This window comes from Cyrtonyx montezumae, unplaced genomic scaffold (genome assembly GCF_038088225.1).
Source record: "Cyrtonyx montezumae isolate F1298 unplaced genomic scaffold, pur_monq_1.0 scaffold_4, whole genome shotgun sequence".
Classification (NCBI taxonomy): Eukaryota; Metazoa; Chordata; class Aves; order Galliformes; family Odontophoridae; genus Cyrtonyx; species Cyrtonyx montezumae.
The window spans coordinates 22,264,600-22,286,960 of record NW_027072045.1 but is presented as its reverse complement, the minus strand read 5'-3'; the positions used below and the strand labels follow the sequence as shown (position 1 = coordinate 22,286,960).

The 22,361-nt window shown below is 43.4% G+C and overlaps 1 protein-coding gene and 1 non-coding gene across 2 annotated transcripts; both read right to left on the bottom strand.

The window, feature by feature from the left end:
• Positions 1–4,345: 4,345 nt before the first annotated feature.
• Positions 4,346–22,333, bottom strand: TIMM23B (translocase of inner mitochondrial membrane 23 homolog B). Its single transcript, XM_065746832.1, has 7 exons — positions 22,179–22,333; positions 21,846–21,904; positions 20,059–20,152; positions 19,797–19,881; positions 15,413–15,471; positions 12,644–12,754; positions 4,346–4,990 (listed from the first exon to the last, which is right to left on the bottom strand). Exons 1-7 carry the CDS (start codon positions 22,279–22,281, stop codon positions 4,875–4,877), a joined length of 627 nt encoding a protein of 208 aa, XP_065602904.1. The 5' UTR covers positions 22,282–22,333; the 3' UTR covers positions 4,346–4,874.
• LOC136055319 (small nucleolar RNA SNORA74) lies at positions 16,115–16,314 on the bottom strand. The gene has a single exon (XR_010622836.1). It is a non-coding gene; the product is annotated as a small nucleolar RNA SNORA74 (small nucleolar RNA).
• Positions 22,334–22,361: the final 28 nt, after the last annotated feature.

Sequence of the window (22,361 nt, the reverse complement as noted above, 5' to 3'; positions counted from 1 at the left end):
GTTGGATTCTAGCTCACTGGGGTTGCGAGGTAGCGTAGACTGTACTTGGAATTAATTGTTTTTAATTGAGCAGTTGCTAAGTGTGAAGGTTTCTTTGGCATCTGATATTGGTGTGTGTCACAGCTGAGTATGCGTAGTCTTAAATTTTGAGAAATGCCTGTTGAGGAACCTGGTGCTGACAGAAGAGTTCGTGGCATAGTTTGGACATGAAACTTTTCGTGTAGCTTTTTGAGCCCTTTAGAGGACAGGACAGACTTTGGTCTTTCATTGACTAAGCTGCTGGAAAGCAGGCATCCCAGCCAGGTGGCATTTCAAGGTCATATTTGGGGAATTAAATTCCTTCCCTTCAGATTGGATTTTCTTTTTAATTGGGAAACACTTGGCTTGGCAAACTGCAGATCCCTCCATCAATTTTAATGTTTTAGCCGTGAAATTTCTTACCGTTCTGAGTATGGAAATGAGGGTTGCAAGAGTTTTGCTTGCTATTGCCATGGACATACAGCTCATAAGGTATTTTATATTTTGAGTTCATAGGATGGATGGAAATGTGGGGCACACCTGTCAGATTGCATGAAAAACTGAAGTTGCATCGTTCCTGCTGCAGCTTCCATTCGCTTCACAACCTTAGTGACTTAAAAAGCCTCCCCTTTTCCCCATGGCTGAAACCTGCCTCAGAGTGAAAATGATTTCACTTCCTTACAGTGCTGCAGAAATTACCAGGATCCAACCTTGGTATGCGTGCACACGCTGCTCTCTGATACAACCTGTGTATTTGTTTTCAGTCTGAGGGGTACTCTGCACACCTCACACCAGACCCCAGAAAGGCTTAGCATCAGTGGACCACTAACGAGAGGCTTTTGTACTGCTACTGAAAGCAGAGAGGTGTTTCTGAAGTTCACTTTTCTCCTTTGAACGTGTCTTTGTTGCATGGGAAGATGTACTGTGACTAACTCCAGTAATAGCCTGATTGGATTAGCAGTTGAACTTCATGACTGAAGTGCAGCCCACCTCCTGTAATTCCTTGTAGTCGTCGTGTGCTACCTTATCAGTTATGAGCCTTTAAACCTCGGGGGTGTGTGTTCCTTTACTTATTCAACTGACTTATGACTAGTTGATATTTATGTAAAACATCAATTAGCCTTTTCCATTAAAATAATTGCAGCCAAAGCGTGTGGTGTGGCTTCTTTGTGGGATGGTTAACAGAACTGCTGAGACTCTCCTGGGTGACTTCTGCGTGGCTGTTGCGCTCACCCCAGCCGTGGCTGTGTGCTTCGGTTCGCTGCTTGGCCCCCACCTGCACTGGGGTCAGCTGCCCAGGCCAAGGAACCCCAGGGAACTGAACTGCCATCCCTACAGTGAACAGAAGCCCACGGACACGTAGCTGGTATGGGGAAAGCACTGGCCTTTATTCAGGAGCTGTAAGAAACACAGACAAAATGGTGTCTCTGGGATCCTATTACTCTTGAATATTGAAGGATCTAAGAGTTTTGTTTTTAACATGCTTCAGTCCTCTTCTGTGTCTGTACTGGGTCTGGCTGCACGACTGAAAGCTGGTTCTCTAGCTCTTGAACTCTCCTTCTCTTTGAATGTTGCCTATTTTGGTTCTTTGAGGATTTCCCATTCCTTTAAGTGGCACCGTATCACATCCTGTGACAGCGTGCAGCTGGGCTGGCAGCCTTTCAGCCCAGTTACCTGGAATTTCCTATGTGGGTGCATGAGCACACCAGCTTCTTTCCTCAATGGACCAGACCTTCTCTTAGCAGCCACACGTGGAACTCCTGAGCACATATCCAGGTCTCGAGTACAAAGGGAAGACAAAATAGCAGGTGCAGGGCTTCATAGCTTCACAGAGCCATCAGAAAGCTTTTCCTTGAATGAGTTTGAGTGCTTTAGGCTGGTGTCTTGTAATGAAGAATGAGGTCTTCTCAGACACTTAATCCACTCCCTCCCAGCTGAGCTAAACGAATTACCTACCCCCCATCCTTTTTCAGTCCTGAGTTAAGTCCCAGGAAACACAGCCTGCGAGCCTGGGATCCCTTTTGCTGCCCCGATGTACATCCCCCTCCTGTTTTCAGAAGCAGCTTCTGCTCCTTTGAGGGAAATTGAGATTGCTACCTTCAGACTAATGAAGTCTGAACCCTGTGGTAGGAGAACTCATCTGCTGATAGGGAATGCTGAAGTAGGGTTTGCCTTTCTGCGCTTTGGGCTACACACAGAAGTGGCCACACAACAATCAGAATGCTTTCCTCATAGCTGCTATCTCATTCTGTCTCTCACTGCCACAGCGTGGAAGGGTGTCCATCATTCTGTCTGCAAAACCTGATGCTGTGCCTGGCACAGCGTGCAGACAGAGCACAGCCCTTGGGGACTGCAGAGCTCCCTTATGCGCACACTGACAGAATTCTCTGTTGGAGGACGATGATGTGCTTGCCAAATCCTGGCGTGTGACTTCCTTCTCTTCCTACTGATCTCGCATGCTCTTTTGGTCACGGCGTTTAGCATCAGCTTTGTACTGTTTGATCTCTGGTGAAGTGTGAGCATAGCAACTCTTGCACATAAGAATTATACAGAGCACCCTTCTCATGCTTTAAGAGTTTACGCAGTTTTGCTTGGAGAGCCTGGAGCCATAAAATATAACCACAGATGTCAGTGCATGCTGCTGCTACTGGACTGCCACAGCTCCTTTCTTCCATGGGAAAACAGTGCAGCATTCCAAGCTAAATCCCACGCAGAGCTGGCTGCTGCTGTGGTTGTACTTCATAGCTCAACTATGCGTCACTCTATATACAAACAGGTTGGGAACCAGAGCTGTTAACAGCATTAGAAACAAAGCCTGTTACAGAAAAACACACTCAACTCTGCCTTGAAGCAAGCAGTTCCAGGGAACTGGAGGTGATGGCAGAAGAGCAGCAAACCAAGCTATCTCAAGAGTCAGCCCAACCTTCAGGCGGTGGCAGCTGTGAACCCCAAATTCATTCCTATATTATCCCCAGTGCACATGAAGGAAAAAAGCCACGTGCCATGATCCACGGCCTTCCTGCCTCAGCAGGGGGCACAGGGCTCCTGGCTCATCCTTCACTCCTGAAGAAGCAAAACTTTGCAAAACCTTGCGAAGTTTCGGACACTTGAAAAGCAGTTCTCTCTCCCTGTCAGCCCCAGAAGCGGCAAGCAATCCTTTGTCTATGATTGTCAAGCAGGCAGGAGTACAACTATTAAAAGTGACAAGGAAACATGGGATGGGAGGAACCTTCAGTTCCAGCGTGGAGGCAAGCAGCAGCTCTGTACAAATGCGCATGCACCTTCCCTGCGTCCCACTGACAGCACTGCACAGCTGGTGCCCAAGGCACCTTTCTGCAGCTGCAGGCAGGACACAGCTTTAGTGACACAACCCTAAAGAGTATGTGCTAAAAGCTCCAGCCCATACACCACAACACCAAAACACAACCCACTCCGAAAGAAGTGGAGCTAGTTTTAACAAGAAACAGCATTTACAAAGCAGATGAAGAAAGAACAGCTTGCTTTCCTTCACATTAGATCTAGTTAAATGCTGGCGTAAAGCACCTGCTCAGAGCTGGCAGCCAAGCAAGGCCAATGGGAGTGCAACTGAGAAATCTCACTCTTCAGGAGACAGGCTTCTTGGCAGAGAGAAAAGCACCGCTACCTTTCTTCTTCTGCTTTGTCTCTATTTTGTTCAGTGTACCATAATTATCAAAAGCTTTACAGGTTATTTATTAAGTAGTATCTCTCGTTTGTTTTTTTCCCCTTGCCTTTGTCCTGTCCTGGACCTGTTTAATTACAAACCTAAGGAATGAGTTGTTAGACAGTGATCTGAACTACTGAATTGATCTGTAACTTCCCGTTCCTTTTTATCTACATAAAATGCTTGATAGATGGTTTCACTTCAACACTGGTAAAGGCATAGGTTCGTCACATCTCTGTTTCACCAGTAACCTACAAGAACTACTTGGAGGCTGGGAAGAGAGATTTATTAATTACAAACCCAGTAACAGCGAGCAAGGGTATTGCTTGGTTTCCAGTGGTTGGCTGAGCAAGCTCTAAGGTCCTGGAGCATCAAAGTGCTTTTATAACCCAAGGGCAGCCCTCCATCCATACAGAACTTCTGTATTTGTTACAGGTCAGGACGTGGTGCCAACCCCTGCCCAGCGTGCCTTGCTGTCACCATGCATCAGGAGACAATCAGCCACCCATCACTTTCCCTCACCCAACTGCCTCATGACTCTTATCACACTGGTCCTTCAAAGCTGGACTTAAATGCAAGTCACTGGATGCAGGACATTTTTGTCTCAAGAGTTGCAGGAACGGCAAAGCATAGGAAAGATGTTGCATAAGTACCACCCTTTTTATTAATTACAATATCCCTTTGAACAGCTTACCCTGAGCTGTAAGAGCAACGAGCCCTGCCCTGTGCCAGTTGCTGCTGAAGGCTCCCACCTGCTCCAGCTACCCAGGTGCTGCTGACAGACTGCACTTAAGGGCTCTATGGACACAGCCTTCATCGTGCAGCAGCAGCACGCGCATCTGACCAGAGCTGGCAGCACGGCTGGCGCAGCAATGGGTCTCGAGCACGCCACGTGGCTCTGGCCCAGGGATGGCTGGTGAGCGTGTCAGGGAGACTGTCGTGGTGGCCGCTCCGCTCACGTGCAGGTCCAACAACTATCGCTGCCTCCAGCAAGTGGCTGGCAGGAAGGAAAGGGCCAATCCAGCCAAACGGTGGCAAGAGGTTCCTCCCAGCACAGCTTCCTTCAGTTTCGTGTTAATCGTAAATAAAATGGGAAGGGGCACCAGACAGATCTTGCAGTAATTGGATTGGTGACTGTGCAAGCGTGTCCTCTGCCCGGCACTGGCCGCCCTGCTCAGAGGGACTGCCGGGCAATGGAGCCCTTCATGTGCTCCCAGTTGTTATACAGAGCGTAGAGGCCGGTAAGCGTCAGACCTGCGATGCCTCCTCGAGCTATCCCACGCATTCCACCTGAAAAAGAGGGAAAAAAAAGCTCATTCATGTTGCTTCCATGCAGTCGTCAGCCACAGCAACTCCCAGGAGGCTGTTCAAATCTAGAACAACTGTGCTTTTCAGAATAACCTTCCAGAAAGGGTTCTTGTGGAACCCTTCTAAGAAACAGCTAAGCTCAGGAGGGTGGTTCATCACTCTGACCCTGCTCTTGCTGCTGTGACTTCTGTCACATTCCTGCTAACATAGCACTATGACCTTAGAAACCATGTAGAACACTTCAGTACTGATGACTTTTCCAAAGTCCTGCTCTTTCTATTTCATCACTCCTCAGCACATTTTTCCAGGGAAATATGAACCTCCTCTCATTTAAAGAGCTCCCCCAGTTAGGGGTTCAGATGAGGAATAATAATCCTGTTTGTCCATTACGGTCATTACATTTGAGTGGAAAAAGGAAGGGCAGGATGCTGTTTCTTGGGAGCTGGGAGTGCTTTGGTTAAGTTCCCAGAATATACTCTGACTGCATGGGAACATCTGAGAGCATGACTCAACACTAGGGAACTTCAGAGAGTTTGGTTCTGCAATGTTTATCAGTGCCAAACCAAGCACACAAGGTGCTGCGCCGACAAGGCCGCCTCTCAGCTTGTGGCCAGGTGCCATGTACCCATCTCCTTGCTAAAACTGGCTGTGGAGAGCATGTTCGTCAGGCTTGAAAGGAAGTGCATCCCAGCAATCAGTGATGATTATTATTTTCTTTTTCTATTAGGGGCCATAAAGCTGTCTCATGGGATTTCACTCAGGCTTTTGTGGGGCAAAGAGCTGTAGGCTCCAGCTAGGCTGACACAGCCCTACATGTGCTGCAAGATCAAACAGATCTCAATGGAGCTGTTAAAGCTGTCTGTGTTGCCTGGAGGTGTGCTGCAACCAGGAAGCTGCAAAGCCAACAGCATAGCTTGGACTCTGTAACAGAGGTCAAGTCTGGCCATGGATTTCTAGAAACTTCACCACCTAACTGTGATGACCCAGAGGGTTTTGGACACAAACCTCTTCATGTCACTGCCCTGACTGCTCCAAGTAAAGCTCTGAGCAGTAAAAAAAGCCATTCATGTACCTACGTGCCTAAACCAGGAACCTAACTTGTGGTTTTGGGAGCTCAGCCTGACCTTGCTGCACAAAAAGCTTCTCAGAGGAAGGGCTTGCAGATGGGTATGCAGCCGGGCACACGGGGTCATCCCACTGCAGGCAGCTGCTGGCTAAGAGCCACAGGTGGCATTTAAAGGACACCGTGTGCAAAACCTGCAAAAATACCATCTGCTCATTACTTTTTTGGGAATAAGGAATTAAATGTCAGCCTAATTTTCTGCTGCTTATATTAAGTAGCAATTCTTCATGGAAGAAACCTCCAAAATTGGGCTCCTAACCATGCAGCTCTACAGGGAAGTGCATGAAGCATGGCAGATGTCCACAGAAAGCAAGGCAGCATGGGGCTGTGACAGCCCCTCTCTCTATAGGCCCTCCCTTCAGCTCCAGGTCCTATTCCTCTCCTTTTGCCTTTAAGTCATTTTTCCTATGGAGGAAAGGTTGGTTGGAGGCTGATTGAGCCTGATTGTGGAGGAAGTCGGGTTCTATAGGGGAACTCTCTTAATTTCCACAGTGGAGCCATTTTCCAGCATCCAAGCAGGCTCGGTGCTGCTAAGGTGCACTGCTCCAAACAAAATGTAAATATTGTCACGTGCTGAAGCCAGCCAGGTGAGGAGGAAAGCCCTAGAACTACTCACAAAGCATCAATCCTACAGGCCTGAAGCATTCTGCAGCTCCTGCACAGAATTTTGGGCCCCATGGACTTTGCTGAAGATGCACCAGTGGAAGTCTGTTTCGCGAGCAAGGAATAAATCCATGCAGCTGAAATCGAGTGCCTTACTGAGTTAGTTTAAAAAAACACCATCAAAGCAGAAAGCACATAAAGAACTTTCCTTTCCATAACTGATTTCCATCTGAGTAAAAGCCTCCAGGTCTGTGGCAGACACCAAACAGTACTGCTCTGCAGAATGCAGCCCAGTTGCTGGGCAGGAAATGTTAAGCCCTCTGAGAAAATCACCTTGTTTTTTAAATAAACAAGAACATGGAAAAAACCTCTCCCCTCCCATCTCAGCTGTGTTCCCACGATAGCCCAACTTCTCACTCCTTCCTCTGCAATCGCCCTCTGCAGCCCTCAGATACCAACCATGCCTTGACAAACCCTGCTAGAAACGTCACAGTGAGCCCCTCATCTCGTGTGCTGGGCTGAGATAAAGCTCCAGCTGACCAACTTCTGAGAGCAGGTATTTTGAGATCAGGCAACTTTCATGATTCACAGCTGAGAAGCTGCTGTGGGTTTCTGAAGAAGCACCTAATGCTCCCTATGTGACAGCGTGGTTTCTTTGGCTTTAGCTTTTCACCACGGAAACCTGAAACATTTTCAGTGCATAGCAAGCTGTGCAATGATTCCATGTTAATAGCAGATGCAGTGAATTTGACTCAGTAGGGAAAAGTATGACCTACACTGCACAACACGAGGGCAAAATTGTCCATTTCAGGCTTTATGGCCCATGGTTTAAGAATGCACTCTCTGAGCTCTCATTTCCTGGACGTTGAAGACAAGAACATCCTACAGTAAACACCAGGGATACCTTAATTGAAAAGCCAGCCCCACCTATTTATGCCCAACAAAAGAACCTAACACGTGTTTAGTTTTTCCTCTCCCTCTGATATTCACAATGGGAACAGTTCCACTTCCTTTGAGGCCTCTAGGAGCAAGTTGTTCTTTAAACGACCTAAGGGCTTGTTTTTTTCAGATATACAAGGCAACCTCAGCCTTTTCAGTTTTATGAGGGTCCTCATGTCTAAAATACCTGACAGATATGAAGTTTAAAGTTCAGAAGCAAATCATTTACCTGCTTTTCTCTGAATAATGCAGTGAATTAAGAGACACCAGAGCCACATCTGCAGCAGTCTGCCAGCAGCTTCATCCCCTGCCTCCCCTCCCCACATGGAAACAAGAGGAAAAAAAAAACCAAAACATCTGGCTCCAAGAAAAATAGACTGAACCAAAAGGGAAGAAACTTCTATAGCTCATGATGTAACTACTGAACCCAACCACCCTCGGCTCCTGCAGATGAAGTCCACAGATCTGATCTTTAGCTCTGCACAGACTTTACTGCTAGCAATATAACATTTAGTCCTTCCTAATTAATTCATGATGCACTGATTTCAAGGGTTGTGTTCTGAGGTCTTCAGATGACAACGACTGCCTTTGGTTATTGCTAGCTTTCCTTTCTCTTCAGATTATTTTATACTAAATTATGTACCAGCTACTGTGCAAAAGGCAAGAGAGGTCCTATCAGGGTCCTACTGCACAGAAGCACAGTAAACAAAAGTAGTTTGTCCAAAGAGTTTTTTCTTGCTCCTATCTCCCCTGATGTGGAAATAAAAATTATCTAACAAAAAGAACATCTACAGCCTGCGTAATGCTCAGATAAAGTTAAAGGTTATTGAAGTTCTCTGTTTAGTGAACTGTCAGGCTTCAGTAAGAAACCAATGCCTGCCCCCTTGGGTCAGACCAAAGGCCCATCCAGATCAGTACCTTTTCCCTGACCAATCAATACTTTGTGCCTTTGTGACATGGTGACTGGAACTGTGTGTGCTTTCGTGATGACAGGGACTAAGCAGCATCATGCACAGGGACCATCGTCTTTCTGTTTTTCTGCTACTTTCAGAGACTGGTACAATAAGGAGAGAATGGAAGATGTTTGGTTTAGAAAAGAGGTTGAAAAAGAATGCACGAAGGCTAAAGATTTCTTTGCTCCAAGATGCTAGTATGTGTGCTCTGTAACTTTTCAGGAGAAAAACACTCGTCTAACACACCTCAACTTCCACCTTGGTTTGAAGTTGCAGAATAATGAGTATCTAATTAAAAGGAAAAGCCGTCCTTGTAGACTTCCTTAGGAAAGCAGTCAATCCTGTCCACTTTGTTAAGCTGCAGCACTTCTATTTCATATGCCACTGACACAGGAACACAAAGGGCCTTCTTCCATCCATCACACCAAATACTCTGGATGGAAATTAGGCTGGGAGCTAAAGTGCAGGTCCCATGAAGTGCGAAGTCTGGTGTAGCACATTCGTAGTGTACACGGCTACATTCAGGCTAAGAGCTATTAATAGGATTTTACCAGCGTGCAAGTTAGAGACCACCTTGGACAAATGGATCTGTAAAAGCGTGCTGTCTCCAAGTTCCTCAAATTAGTTCCACTTTCTGACTCTACTCACAGCACCTGTTGACCTAATCCATGCAGCACACCGAGATGGATTCCATGCTCACGCTCCCCTTACTGCGGCAAGTTAACACATGTGACTGGCTGCAAGGTTTGTCAGAATTCCTGGGGACTTAACTGCTTTCGTCATGTGTAATGGGGAATTTTCAATGACCAGCATCACTTCCAAGGAACACAGGAGAGCAGAATTTCCACAGTCCGTGCTTCCAGACCTTCATATTCTTTTAATCTCCTCATGCACAAGCTGTGGTTTAAGAGTCTCACAGAAACCTGTTCGCAAACTGCTGATTTTAGGGTGTGGGTGCTCTCAAAGCCTTCCAGCTGCTAGCATTTTGGTAATGATTAACACCTCCGCAGGGACAAACTGTTAACATCAGGACCAGTCTGGGGCAACAAACTTCAACTTCCAACAGGTCTTCATATTACCTTTTTTCCTGTCCATTCACATTCTCTCAGTAAAGACCAAAGCACTTCAGTTCCAGAACCTCAGTCTACAGGAAGGCTTTGTACAATACACAAGTATAAGGTTTTTCCAGCACAGCAAGACTGCTGACGTGATTGTTCCGTCAGTGCCATGTTTAAACAGGAACTGGGAAGTCATAACAAAAACCTGCCTTATTCAAACCATTTCTTCTTAAACACATTCTTCATCTCTTCACGAAAGAGAAATGATGGAAATGGAAAATCTGAGTGCTTGAAGAACACTGCTCTGCATTTCCCCATGAGAATCAGAGAATGGACTTGATCTGGTAGGGGGTGCCTATGAAAGTTTTTAACTGCCACTGAAGTATGAGGGTCTTGACAGAAATGTTTCAGCTTGCAAATTGTCCCTTTTAATGCCAATACAACGTGGCATTCCATGTGACATAAAATGGTTACAAGCTTAGTGTACATCACAGATGTGAACTGATCCTTTGCATATGACCTAACAAAGTATTTCAGGGTTTTTAGACACATGGATTGATGCTGGGTAAAGCATAGCTTTTAGAGGGAAACTTTACCATTCTGAACGAGGAAGGCATAAGGTGGCAGGAAAGGAGAAAAAGCAGGAGGAACAGAGCATGAAAGGAAAAAAGGAAAATAATATTGGAATTTAATTCTTCCAACATATGTGGCCAACATCTTTCTCACTTCCAGAACTAATCCTTAAAAATAAAGGCCTATTTTGCCACTCAGGTTCCCTGCGAAAATGTACTTCTTTTTGAGTTTCTGTGCAGGAGGTATACCAGATATCTAACATGAGGAATACAGTCTTATCCACTATGCTTACCGTTATCAGTGTGACTATTATCTCAACAGATCATACGTTACAAAACAAAAGTTCCACCATGCTCTGGTAATTTTTTTTAGCGACAGATGACTGCATGTAAGCAAAGCAGACACACTTGGTTGCACTGCACCTAGAAAAGACCACATGTAATGCCAGTTCCATGCTTCTGACAGGCATGGACAGGTATGGGGGAAACTTCTTCTGGAGTGCAAGATGGCAGTCGTGGCCATATAGAATTCTTAACATTTTCTGTACCCTATTGTATGGGAACTGTTGAATCACAGCCAGAACCACTGATTGGTCACCTGAGGTGAGCACTGAGTCAGCTGCAAGAGCACAGGTGAAGGCAATGTACCTGTGTGATTGGAAGGGGTGGAGCCTGGCTCCACCTCTCCCAGACTCCATTTAAGGGCTGACCACCACCAGGGAAGGATCATTTGTTGGAGATCTCTCCCATGTTCTAGGTGAGCTTTGACCTTCAGTGACAGGTGAGCCCTTCCTAATTGATTGAGTGTCTTTACACCATCTGGATAATCCATCCAAAAATACGCTGTCCATCTTCATTATATTGTGTGGGTACTATTCATTCACAGTATTTGTTCTACAGCTATCTAGCTGTTGCTGCCCATCTGGCAGATCCCTCAGGAAACCCCAATTAAGTAACTGATTGCAAGAGAGCTATATGCTCTATTAAGGTTAAGTGCACCAGTTAGCACTTATAAGACTGCTCCAGCTAATGACCGCTGTTTCTAATTAGTCTAGATCAACATAAAAATCAGGTATCTCAATTTACTTTCAGGAACATTTCTAAGGCACTGAGACTTAGTAAAATATGCAGAAGTACAGAGATGAATTATCTCCTCAGTAATATACAGCTGAATTACACAGCCTAACTTTTACTGAGCTACTTAAAAATGACACTTTTTTTTCTGTGGTAATGTCAATTTGTGATACCCAGTAATTCTTTAAAAACTGGGATCCCTCCAATTGCTGAGCCTGGAATATGTGTTAACAGAAGATCAGACCCTCTCTTTTGCAAACAAATCAATATTCACCAACAATCTCACCTTAAATCCATGCTGCTCTAACACTGCTGCTCTCGATCACTGTGCAAGATGAGAGTCCTGCCACAATGGGTGTTCAAACACCCAAGGGATATCTTCACAAATATATTAACTTCTTTAACTTTAATTATATGAATCCATACAATCTCAGGCTTAGGAAAAAATAATAATCTTAAGGCTTCTTTAAGTGTTCCATTTGAATTCCTGACTTTTCACTTCTTTGGATGTAATTTTTTTAATTAACCCCCATTTGGAAAGTAATTTTGCCTTAAGCTGTTCAAGATTGTACAGGATGAATGCCTCATATATGCTCAGTGAAGGCCACAGTTTCTTATTTTAATACTTCTGGTTATTTCTTACCCTTAGAAGCTGACAGCATCATTTTTTTTCCCCTTTTTGGTGTAGGTAAATAATATCAATTAGCTGAAAGAAGTTATGTAACTTCACCAATTTTCATAGATAGCTGAGATCTAACCCACACATCATTTTTAAATTGGCTAAGACTGCTGAAGGGAAACTTGCACTTAAAAACATAAATAACATTTCCAGCTGAATTAAACTGCATTCTTTCTAACCTGCACAGGTCTAACAATAATCATGAGATTCAAATTATGTTCATTAGATACCAAATAAACAGCATACTTAACCAGCTTAATGGTGAGTTTGTATAAAAAGTGTGCCCAGCTTGTTTTCAGCTGTGTATTTCAGGTATAGCAGGAAAAAGAACCAACGTTCCCACTAGTCTGTTAGTGGACACAAGGAAATGGGAATCCCCTTTTACAGTGAAGGGGAAGTTGAAGATGGAGGTCAGCAATACACAGAATGCTCTAACTGCTTCAAGATGAAGCTTCTTACAAGTCACTCATAGTCACTCACCTGCAACTGCAGAAAGCAACAATCCAGTTCTGTGGCTAATATACCATTTTTACACTCTTAATTATTAGAGCAGAACAGTACTTAGGAAAAGCAGTAAGTCCTAATAACTAGATTGAAGCACAAGAGGAAAAATAAAAACATTTTGTTACTCTACCAGTGCTTTTGTACAGCATTCCTGTCAGGGTTCCAGCAGCTATGGTATTCAGGTCATCTTCTGCACCACGTGTTTTTTCAATGATGACTCCAAATGCACTGTACAGCAGAGCTGAGAAAGAAAAAGCATTAAAAAATTCAAGTTAAAACTCCCATTGTCTAAGATACAAGGCTCAGAATTGAGGGTCAGTGTAACTAGTTAACACTGTGCACAGATTTTCTGCCTTCAGTAAAACCAGTTGTAAAACCAGCTCTACTGGTTTTACAGATGACCTTTCTTTAGCCATAGTTTGGTCATAAAGTAGCATTACTAATGATGTCTGGTACTATCTCAAGACATGACAAACAGATGATACCAAGCAGTGATTGAGGCTTAGGCCTGTTGCTGAGTTCAGATTTGTTTAAAAGCTTTTAAAGATTTAGCTTTGTGCTGGCAGGCTTTATACTGCCCTTGGGAGATGGCACAAAACCAATCAGCTCAACACTTTCTAGATAGCAGATGAAACTGTTGCCCACTGGTCACCACAATGCAATGCGAGTTGTTCAGGTGTAGTACTCAGAACAGGGTACCACAGACTGGAGAACAAGGGCCTACTTTTACTGCATAAATGCCTCAAAGATTGCTTAGGATTTGACATATAAAACTGCTTCACCTCTGCCTCATCCCAGACTTTGGAGAACTCTGTCAACTATCCTAAAGAGGATTTCAAAGAGAAATGTGTGAACTTTCAGTACGTACACATATGCAGCCTAAGTTTTCCGTATGAAGGAGAAGCCCCACCAAACCCACTTTTTTGTATGATCTGATGATATAATCACATTTCATGCTCAGAACAGGAGAGTATGTCATGGTCTGCCGGTGAAGATAACACTGTGTCACTTTCAACTCTCATCTGCTACAAATTAAAATCTTTATTTCTGCTACAAAATCCTTCATAAGCAGATACATTAAAGTCGATGAGACAAAATAGTATCTTCTTCCACACAGCATAGGCAGTGGTGGTTTTCATTGTCTTAGCTGTGTTTTATATCAACAATGAGGGGAAGGAAGAGCTACATTCAACAAATTATTTTAGAGAAAGATGTTTCTACCTCTGTTTAGGAACAGAATTATAAAAATTGTCAGTAGTGACAAAAGGAGTCTAATACATAGAAATGCTGCACCAGTGAAATAAAATGCAAAAATTCTTTAACTTCTTTCAAGGACTTGCTCCAGTACTTAGGATGATGCAGAGCTAATGCCAACTCCCCAGATACCAAGTTCTGCTTAACTCTGTGACTGGTGAGGCCATACTTTGTAACAAAAGACACAATTTGTTTCTGGAATGCACAAACATTTTCTTGAGTAATCTTTCTTCAAACACAGCTGACAAACCCTGTTAATGTGTCACTTCAGACCTTGGACTGCAGTGTTCCTGCATCCCATTTTTCAGAATGTTTTTATTAGGGTTGGAGTAGAAAATACCATTCCTCCAACCTACCCTCCTCCCCCCCAAAAATAAGAAAAAACCCTCGGCAAATGCATCTGTTTTGAAAATTGTCATGCTCACTGTCATTCAGAATCCTGCGGTCACTACATTATGTCTCAAAAGTTGATGTCTAAGTTAACTGGCAAGCTAATCTACTCTTCAGAAATAAGACTGAAATAAAATGAAATAGATTAAATTTAGCCTGTGCTTCACATTTATTTATTTTTATTTATGATATAAAATACTACAGGGTTATAACAGTAAATAGTTTGTTTTAAACACTGGCAATTTTTCTTCCATTAGCACTTTGTGGGGGCAATGAGTCCCATCATTAATCAATTCCAAAACAATATATTTTCATCAGTTCTCTGTTTCTCACAGAAATTCTTTACTGTGTGGTGAGACACTGGCACAGGTTGCCCAGCGAGGCTGTGGATGCTCCCTCCCTGGAAGCATCCAAAGCCAGGCTGGATGGGGCTGCAAGCAACCTGGTCCAGAGGGAGGTGTCCCTGCCTATAGCAGGGGGGTTGGAACTAGATGATCTTAAGGATCCTTTCCAACCCAAACTGTTCTATGCTGTTTGTTCTTTTTAAGACTGGGAGGTGGGATGGGAACATAAGCTTTATATTCTCCAGGACTTCGGTTATTCCATTGACTTTTATGATGTTCCTATGAGTTCTTTTTCTGAGGCAACTTCTGCATGTTTTTTTTTTATGTCTCCTCCACTCAGTTCACAGATGTTCTCCCATCAGGCTTTTGATCATTTTCTTTTCTCTTATTCTAATTTGTACTAGTTATAAGCAACTAGATCTGAAGTTGGTATCATATGCAATGTCTCTACCCAAGCGAACACAATAAAACCATAAATTTTTTTAGTGACTATCACATGTCTCCCACAGACACATTCTGACTTTTTACCTGGAGACTGACAGCAAGGAATTGCTCATATGACCAAAAGCTCTTTTTATGTTGTAATTTCTTTCAGAAGGATTCAAATTTTTTTTTCCCTTAAGCATTAACTAGAATTAACTAGTTTCCCTTAAGAATTAACTAGAACTAAGTATTACCTATATTTTTTTTGTCTATTCCTTTTATTCCATAACTAGAATTCTTGTTTCTAATACGATAAAAATACTGTTCTTTAATTACAGGCCTCTGGCTACTTGTGCTTAAAATTCAATTTTGTCCTTTCTGCTGAAATACTCTCAAGTCCCAGTGAAAAAGCTGCAATTTTTCCTGGTGGATGTCAAATGCTTTCCCTGAAATAGGTACATCTTTATAAATTGGACAAGTTCACTTACCCAGAGATCCCAGAGTGTTAGCCCATAATGCTCCTTGCCTTGTCACCATATTTAGAATTCTGTAAAGAAGTTAAAAAGATATTAAAAGCTTTAGTGCTCTGCTAAAGCTTTACATTCAGGCATTGCCCTAAGCCAGAGAATTAATGCTGCTGGAATTATGATAGCAGGCATGAAGTGTTAACACTACAGGTTTATTACTGAAACTGGAATAATTAACTAAAAATCCTTCTAAAATATAAGAGTAAGGAAAAGCATACAACTTGGTAATATATAATTTCCTCCATTGTTCATACTCCAAAGAGCAGGAGATGCACTCCTAAAGGCAAATATTTATTTCTGTCTCAAGAAAATCTGTCTTTTGAGACAGACTCACACCGTATCAAGATCTGAACCTCTTCCCTTCAAATGACTTCCTAAACCTATTCATTTGTTACACAGCTTTTCACATAGCTGTTGAGAACGACTGATACAACCGAGTTTTTTTAACTGGGTGTAACATCTGCAAGAAGGCCTGAGTGCTCTTTTAGAAGGTGCAAGTGAAACAGGGATCATATGTCAGGGAGTATGGTGACACCTGAATGAGTGAGAAGTCAATGAAACACAAGTCTGAACAAATACATATCAGTGGGAAAAGACGAAATCCTGCGCTTCCATTTGTGAAAAGGAGCACACAGCAAAAGTAAGGTACCCTAAATAATTCTGCATGTATGCTTCCGGACTAGCACAAAAGAGCAACATCAAACCCTTAGCACACTCTCAGGGAAGCACCACATCACTCCTTCTTGGCATCAGCTGTCACCAGAACAGTGACAACAGCCAGAAGAAACGACTGATCTTTATCTCCCAGCAGTGTAACACTGCCACAGGCACAGTACTGCTCTGGACAGCTGACTACCACTGGAGCTTAGTTCATCACTTAACACAATGAAAATGTTAGGCACTGTATTCTTTCTAATTGAAGTTCATTTGATTTCAATTCTTACTAGATTTCCTCTTGCATAACTAGGAGAGGGAGAGAGGCTGTTTCTGAACATGGTCATGTAATGAACTTCATTTTGAAGTGAGAAAAACACCTAAGAGGCCCAGATATTGACAGCCTCCTTCTAAATACAACCTCCAGCCCCATTTCATCAACAGTCCATAAATTCAGAATTGATGAGAAAATTATTATTTTAATATATGAAATACCTCAACATATCTGCAGGGAAATAGCAAAAATCATATTTCAAAAAGTGTACATTTAGGATGAATTTAAAGGAGATCTAGATAAACATTTCTCCTCCTTGCCTTATATTAGAAAAAAAACCTGAAATTAATACACTGATTCAAGGAGCTGATGATCCTCAACATAACTTTTCCTCGAAGGGCAAGGACTATGAAACAGCAACGTGTGCAATGACTGCCACCTGCTGGGCTGGGATGACAACATGTATTTGTCTATATAATTTGCCTAAATATAATTTGTCTAAATATAATTTGTCTATGTATTTGTCTAAATACAATTTTGTTCATCTATGATAAGAGTCGTAATTCTAATAGGGACTATTTTGGTTATATCTTCAATACTATAAATGGTAAAGAAGGGGTTGAAAAATATAAAAACACTGCTTTAAAAGGAGCAGAATCTGTACAAACTGTATTGTGAAATAATAGTATATTGCTTCTCTAAAATTCCCTTTTTGTAGTAATTTAGAAGAATGAAACAGCCTCCCTCCAGACATTTCATTCTTCTAGTTTAAAATGTCTCCTTTAAAGACTCTTATGTTTTCTTACAATGGTGTATAAAATACCAAAAATTGTATCAGTGTACTGCATGAAAAACGTGTCAATATCTTTACTGCATCCTTTCAAACAACCAGATAAGGTGCCAGCTTGGAAATGCTAGGGATACTCATGGACGCTGTCATCCAGAAAATCCCATACCACATACAGGGGTCATGACTTGAAATGGTGACTGAGCACCTGGTGAAGTAGTTTAGCTGGCCCAGGGAGCATGGACAAATTGTTTGCACCTGTGCTCCCAATGTGACCAGAAGGAGTGGACCCAGGGTGGAGCCGTTCTGGGCTCATAAAAAGGCCAGCCACTGAAGGAAGCATCCCCCTGGCCTTGGCTGGTTCTTCAGAAGGAGGCTGTTGTGTAGCCAGAGTCTTTTCACCAGTTAGGTGAGTTTCATTCTTCTTTCTGTATATGACTATTGGCCTACCTGTGAGTGCTCTCCCTGATATTGCAAGAATTTGTCAGAAACAATTTTGCTTCTTTGTGAGTGGAACATCTGGCATAGTTAGTAGGGCTCCAAGGAAAGCATTCACAACTCAAAGAAGTGGTATTCTACAGGCAGCTCTGAAGATTGTACCCTGCAGTGGTGGACCAAGTGACTCTGTGAGATGCTGAGATTTCTAAATGAAATACCCAGACATGGTCAGTCTAGTGTCCAGCATTTATTACAGACAACTTGAGTTTTCCTTCATCAAGTCCAAATTGAGCGATGCACGCTTAAAACTTAAAGTTCAGATGCTGAATAATCTTCAGCTCCCTGCCCTTCAGGACCTTGTGCCTGGGAACTGTAAGGTAAAGTCATCTTGAAAGATGCAGATAGGATCAGAGTGATGTGGCCTGCCTGCCTGCACTGAGGAGGGGGATACTAGAAGAAGGGGGGATCAATAACTGCAAGTAATCAGTATGTGTACTCTGAGATGATAATACGAATCCTCATTTTAATTGTGAAGGGAACACTGATTGTGTCACTTTAGTGGGTCAGAACCCCCCCTCTGAGGCCTGACAATAATCATCTAACCATCAATATCAGGCTGAGAAGTGTATTACAAATGGTCTGGCCATGCCCCTGTTCAGGCAGAAATACTGGCCTAGAGCTGTAATAATGCAAATAATTTACCTTGGAGAGTGGACTTGCCTGTTCTAGTATTTGTTAAACAGTTTTATTCTCCCTGAGATCTGTAGCACACAAGACCACCAGGAGGAGCAACATCACCCAACTCTGATGTGCTCCAATGTCACTGAAGAGTCCTTGTAACATTCTGCTCTTCAGTGGCACCTGGTAGTGGACCTTCTTGAAAGAAAAAAACAACCTGGATGTTTGGGAAACATCTATGATCCTGTGGAACCATGAAGCCTGCACACACAAGTGAATCTATTTACAGACTTCAGGAATTCATCGCATATACTGTGATCCCAATGTATGGGCTCATCTCCAAACACACCTGTAGGGGAACTGTTAGGTCATGGCCTAAACTGATGACTGAGTACCTGGTGAAGGGGTGTGGCTGGCCCAGGGTGCACAGTTGCAGAAGATCTACCTGTGCATCCCACATGACTGGAAGGGTGCACTGTAGGTCCACTTCCCTGGGCTCGCTTAAGTGCTAGCCTCTGCAGGGCAAACTTCTCCTACACAAGTGCTTCCTTGGAAGAAGTGCTCCACAGCCAAAGATTCTCATCACCAGCTGGGTGAGTAAAACTTTCTTTCTGTATGTGAATTTGCCAGTACTGCAAAGAACTTGTCAGAAGTGATTTTGCTGCTTTGTATGACAAACAGTGCCCTATCACTGCTCATACTGTGAAAGGTGGAGATGTAATGGAGCTGTTGGGTCATGGCTTGAACTGATGACTGAGCACCTGAATGGGAGTAGCTGGCCCAGGGAGTAGACAAATTATTCTCAGGTGTGTTCTCCATGTGACCAGAAGGGGTCGACTCAGAGTAGAGGCACCCTGGGCTCATATAAGGGCCAGCCACTGAAGGGAGAGCATCTTTTGGACCTAGGCTGGCTCCTGAGGAGTGCTCCATAGCCAGAAATCCCCTTCGCTGGTTGAGTGAGTTATGTTCTTTTTCAGTATGCCTATTAGTCTACCTGCAAATACTTCGCCTCATAATGCCAAGAATCTGTCAGAAGCAATTTTCTTTCTTGGTGAGCAGGACACCATACAATGCTTGCTCAGCAGCACGCAAATCCAGGCAGGGACGTCTTCTGCTTTCTAATCTCCTTCTAGTTATAAGCTCAGGAATGCAGAGAGAACTTGCTCTCAGACAAGGAAGGGAGGAAAAATAGCTCTAAAGAAATTCCTTCTTTTGGGAATACTTCAACAAATGTAATCACTGGCTTGACTTTGAAATAGATCTCTAATGAATAATAAAGTAGTACTTCAGTCTCTCAAATACTTAATATTTAGGCAAGTCAGAAGAGATAATTGTCACTAATTGAAAAAGCAATGCTTAAACTGAACATCTTTAGCCTAGAAACACTTAATAATTTAACATTAATAAATTGGAACTTCTGAACCTTCAGTTTTCTGATATATTCAGAGCTAATTCTGTTCCATGCTGGAAGAAGAAAATGTTACTAAGAAGAACTTTTTCAGTTAAACACTTACTGTACATTTCTAGGTTTTGACCATGCCATATTCTGAGTCTCCTTCAAGCCAAGTCGCAGCCCATTCAGTGCACCAAATGCTGCCCCTGGTTAGCAGGAAGAAAAAGGACAAAAATACTAGAAGCAGGCACTGAGAAAATTTTGATGAGTATAGCCTGGAGTTAAATAGCTGCTAATGTAAGACTGTATATAAGACTGCAGAATAGGATGCTTTAGATCTTGTTGCTGCTGTAATAGATGGAAAAAGTGAAATGACCACTGACCTGTCATACAACATCCTCCAATGGTGAAAAAGGCTAGCTCAAATCTGCCCCGAGTTTTGCTGGCTCCTGTGGGCAAGATAAACTCATCTGTATCCTGAAGGAAAAAAAAAAAAAGAAAGCAACTTTGTGGCCTACATTTTAAATGTTGGAAAATACACTTATTTTTTTAACCCATGTAATGAACTAAAGCAAAAACAGATGTAATCAGTGTTTCTGGATATCTTTTTGACAGTAGTTTTCAAATGGAATATACTGTTATTTGCCAATGAGAATAGAATTTTTCAAGACTATAAGATGAGGTTGTTTTTTTTTTTTTCCTTTCCCAGATATCACACTTCTCTATGAGTAATACCAGGCAGCCAAGGAATTCTGTGTTTTTTTGACTCTGTATCTGTAAGGAGGCAACATGAGACCTGCTGTCATTTAAATGCCCTCTTCCTTTCAGATTGTGCAGTGCTGTTCCTCACTGAGCAGCCTATACAGGCGTAGTAATACATTTCATTTCCTAATACTTTGATGCTAATGGAAAAACTGTGTGTACTAAGTAGTTCCCTGCACGCAAGTGACCAGTCCTTAAGACACTAGGGGGTGAGGAATGCATTCAAAATAGCATTTGAGGCTGGTAGTTTTTACAGTTGTATGCCCTTTTCCCACAGGAAGTTTCATTCTTGTAAGTCAGATTAGTTTAAAAAGAGCTAGAGAAACCTGCTGATAAGAAGCACATGGTAGAGGTAAGGTCAGCCAAAACACTTTTTTTATTATGAGACACTGACAAGACATGCAAGATTCTAAAAAAAATGCTGATTTCCTCATGGAGAACTGTTCACTGCAGGTTCTGAAAGTATATGGATGCTTTTTAAATACAAGATTACTCTAGAGGGTGTTTTGGGAAGAGGTTTAAGTAACTACTTAATATTTATGACTACTCAGCAACAGCAGGAAAGATAACTGTGCAAGGGAATCCACTTACACAGAGGCATATCCCTCATTTCCTAAAATTATGACTTGTTGTATTGTAACCTTAACTGCAACAGCTCTGATTGAAGAAGGAACAGAAACACCAGCCCCTCACTTGTGTGTGGAGCATGCACATCATGAAACAAAAGCACACATGAGCAGATGCTATACAACTTGTGACCTTCAGTGCTACTTCTGCAGAATGTAATGATCACTGGCAAGATGAGTCACCTACACATAAATGAAATTATTAGCATGCATCCTTAGTGGACTAACTTGAACCCTTTCAGCAATATTATCAGAAGAATGTAAAAGGAAAATATTACAGGGTTTTAAATAACTGTTTTTCTTAGGATGTGGTGGTCTGTGATGTTAGCTAATGTGAAGCTGTTCTGAAACAGGCTTACTATTCAACAATGACAGACATGGGGGGTATGCCAAGGGCTGTGCTGGGTCTGTGTGTGTGGTGGTAGGGAAGATGAAAGGAGGTGCAAGAACTCTTTCCACTAGTGGCAAATGTACACAGCATTCTTACCAATCCTCAAACTAGTTTTCTAGTGGGAACTGTGGCACTGTGAGCTTATATTAGATGTGGAATTAAAAGATGAGTTGCTAAGGGATTTGATTGAGTAGTTCAGTGGGTAGGGATAGTGATAGGAGGATGGTTGGACTAGATGATCTTGTAGGTCCTTTTCAACCTAATGAACCTATGAATAAAAGAATCATTTGTCACATGGTGGCTGTATGCACTGCATTGCCTTGTGGGGATTCCAGAGTCTTCCCACAGGGCCACGGCAGCCTCAGTACAAAGAAGCAAGTGTTCATCTCACCTGTACTAGGTACTTGGGGTCCAAGTTCAAATACGGCGACAGCGGGCTCATTCCCGTTACTGAGGATAAAGAGAAAAAGACCACGATGACACCGCTGCGTGCAGCAGTATCACACGCATAGAGGCCACGGGGGGCCCTCGCTCATGGGCGCTGAGCACCGAGCGGTGGGGAACAGAGCCAGTTCCGTTGACCTCGCGGAGGGCCCGGCCCCGTGCCGGCCTAGTTGCCGGTCCTCACGCGCTCGCCACGTTGGCCCGGCAGCGCCCCCCAACCCGGCCCTCCTCGCCGCGGGAACACGCGCGGACCAGCCCAGTCCCTCCGGTCGACACTCACGCGGCACCCCGGACAGGTCGGCGTGCGAGTACCCGGCCCCGCCGGTGCCGAAGAGGCCGCCGAGGCCGCTGCCCTTGCTGGTGGTGTTTCCGCCGCCCTCCATGGCGCCTCCGCGCCCGCCGTCACAATCTCCTCGCCGCCGTAAAGCGGCTGCCGTAAAGCGACGCGAAGCGGATCTCGCGC

Bases quoted from the DNA above. Each gene is read 5' to 3' on its own strand.
- TIMM23B (XM_065746832.1), bottom strand. From the start codon at position 22,281: ATGGAGGGCGGCGGAAACACCACCAGCAAGGGCAGCGGCCTCGGCGGC. The intron at 21,905-22,178 runs GTGAGTGTCGAC...CTTTATCCTCAG, and splicing joins CGACCTGTCCGGGGTGCCGC to TAACGGGAATGAGCCCGCTG. The intron at 15,472-19,796 runs GTAAGTGTTTAA...ACTTCTTTACAG, and splicing joins TCAAAACCTAGAAATGTACA to AATTCTAAATATGGTGACAA.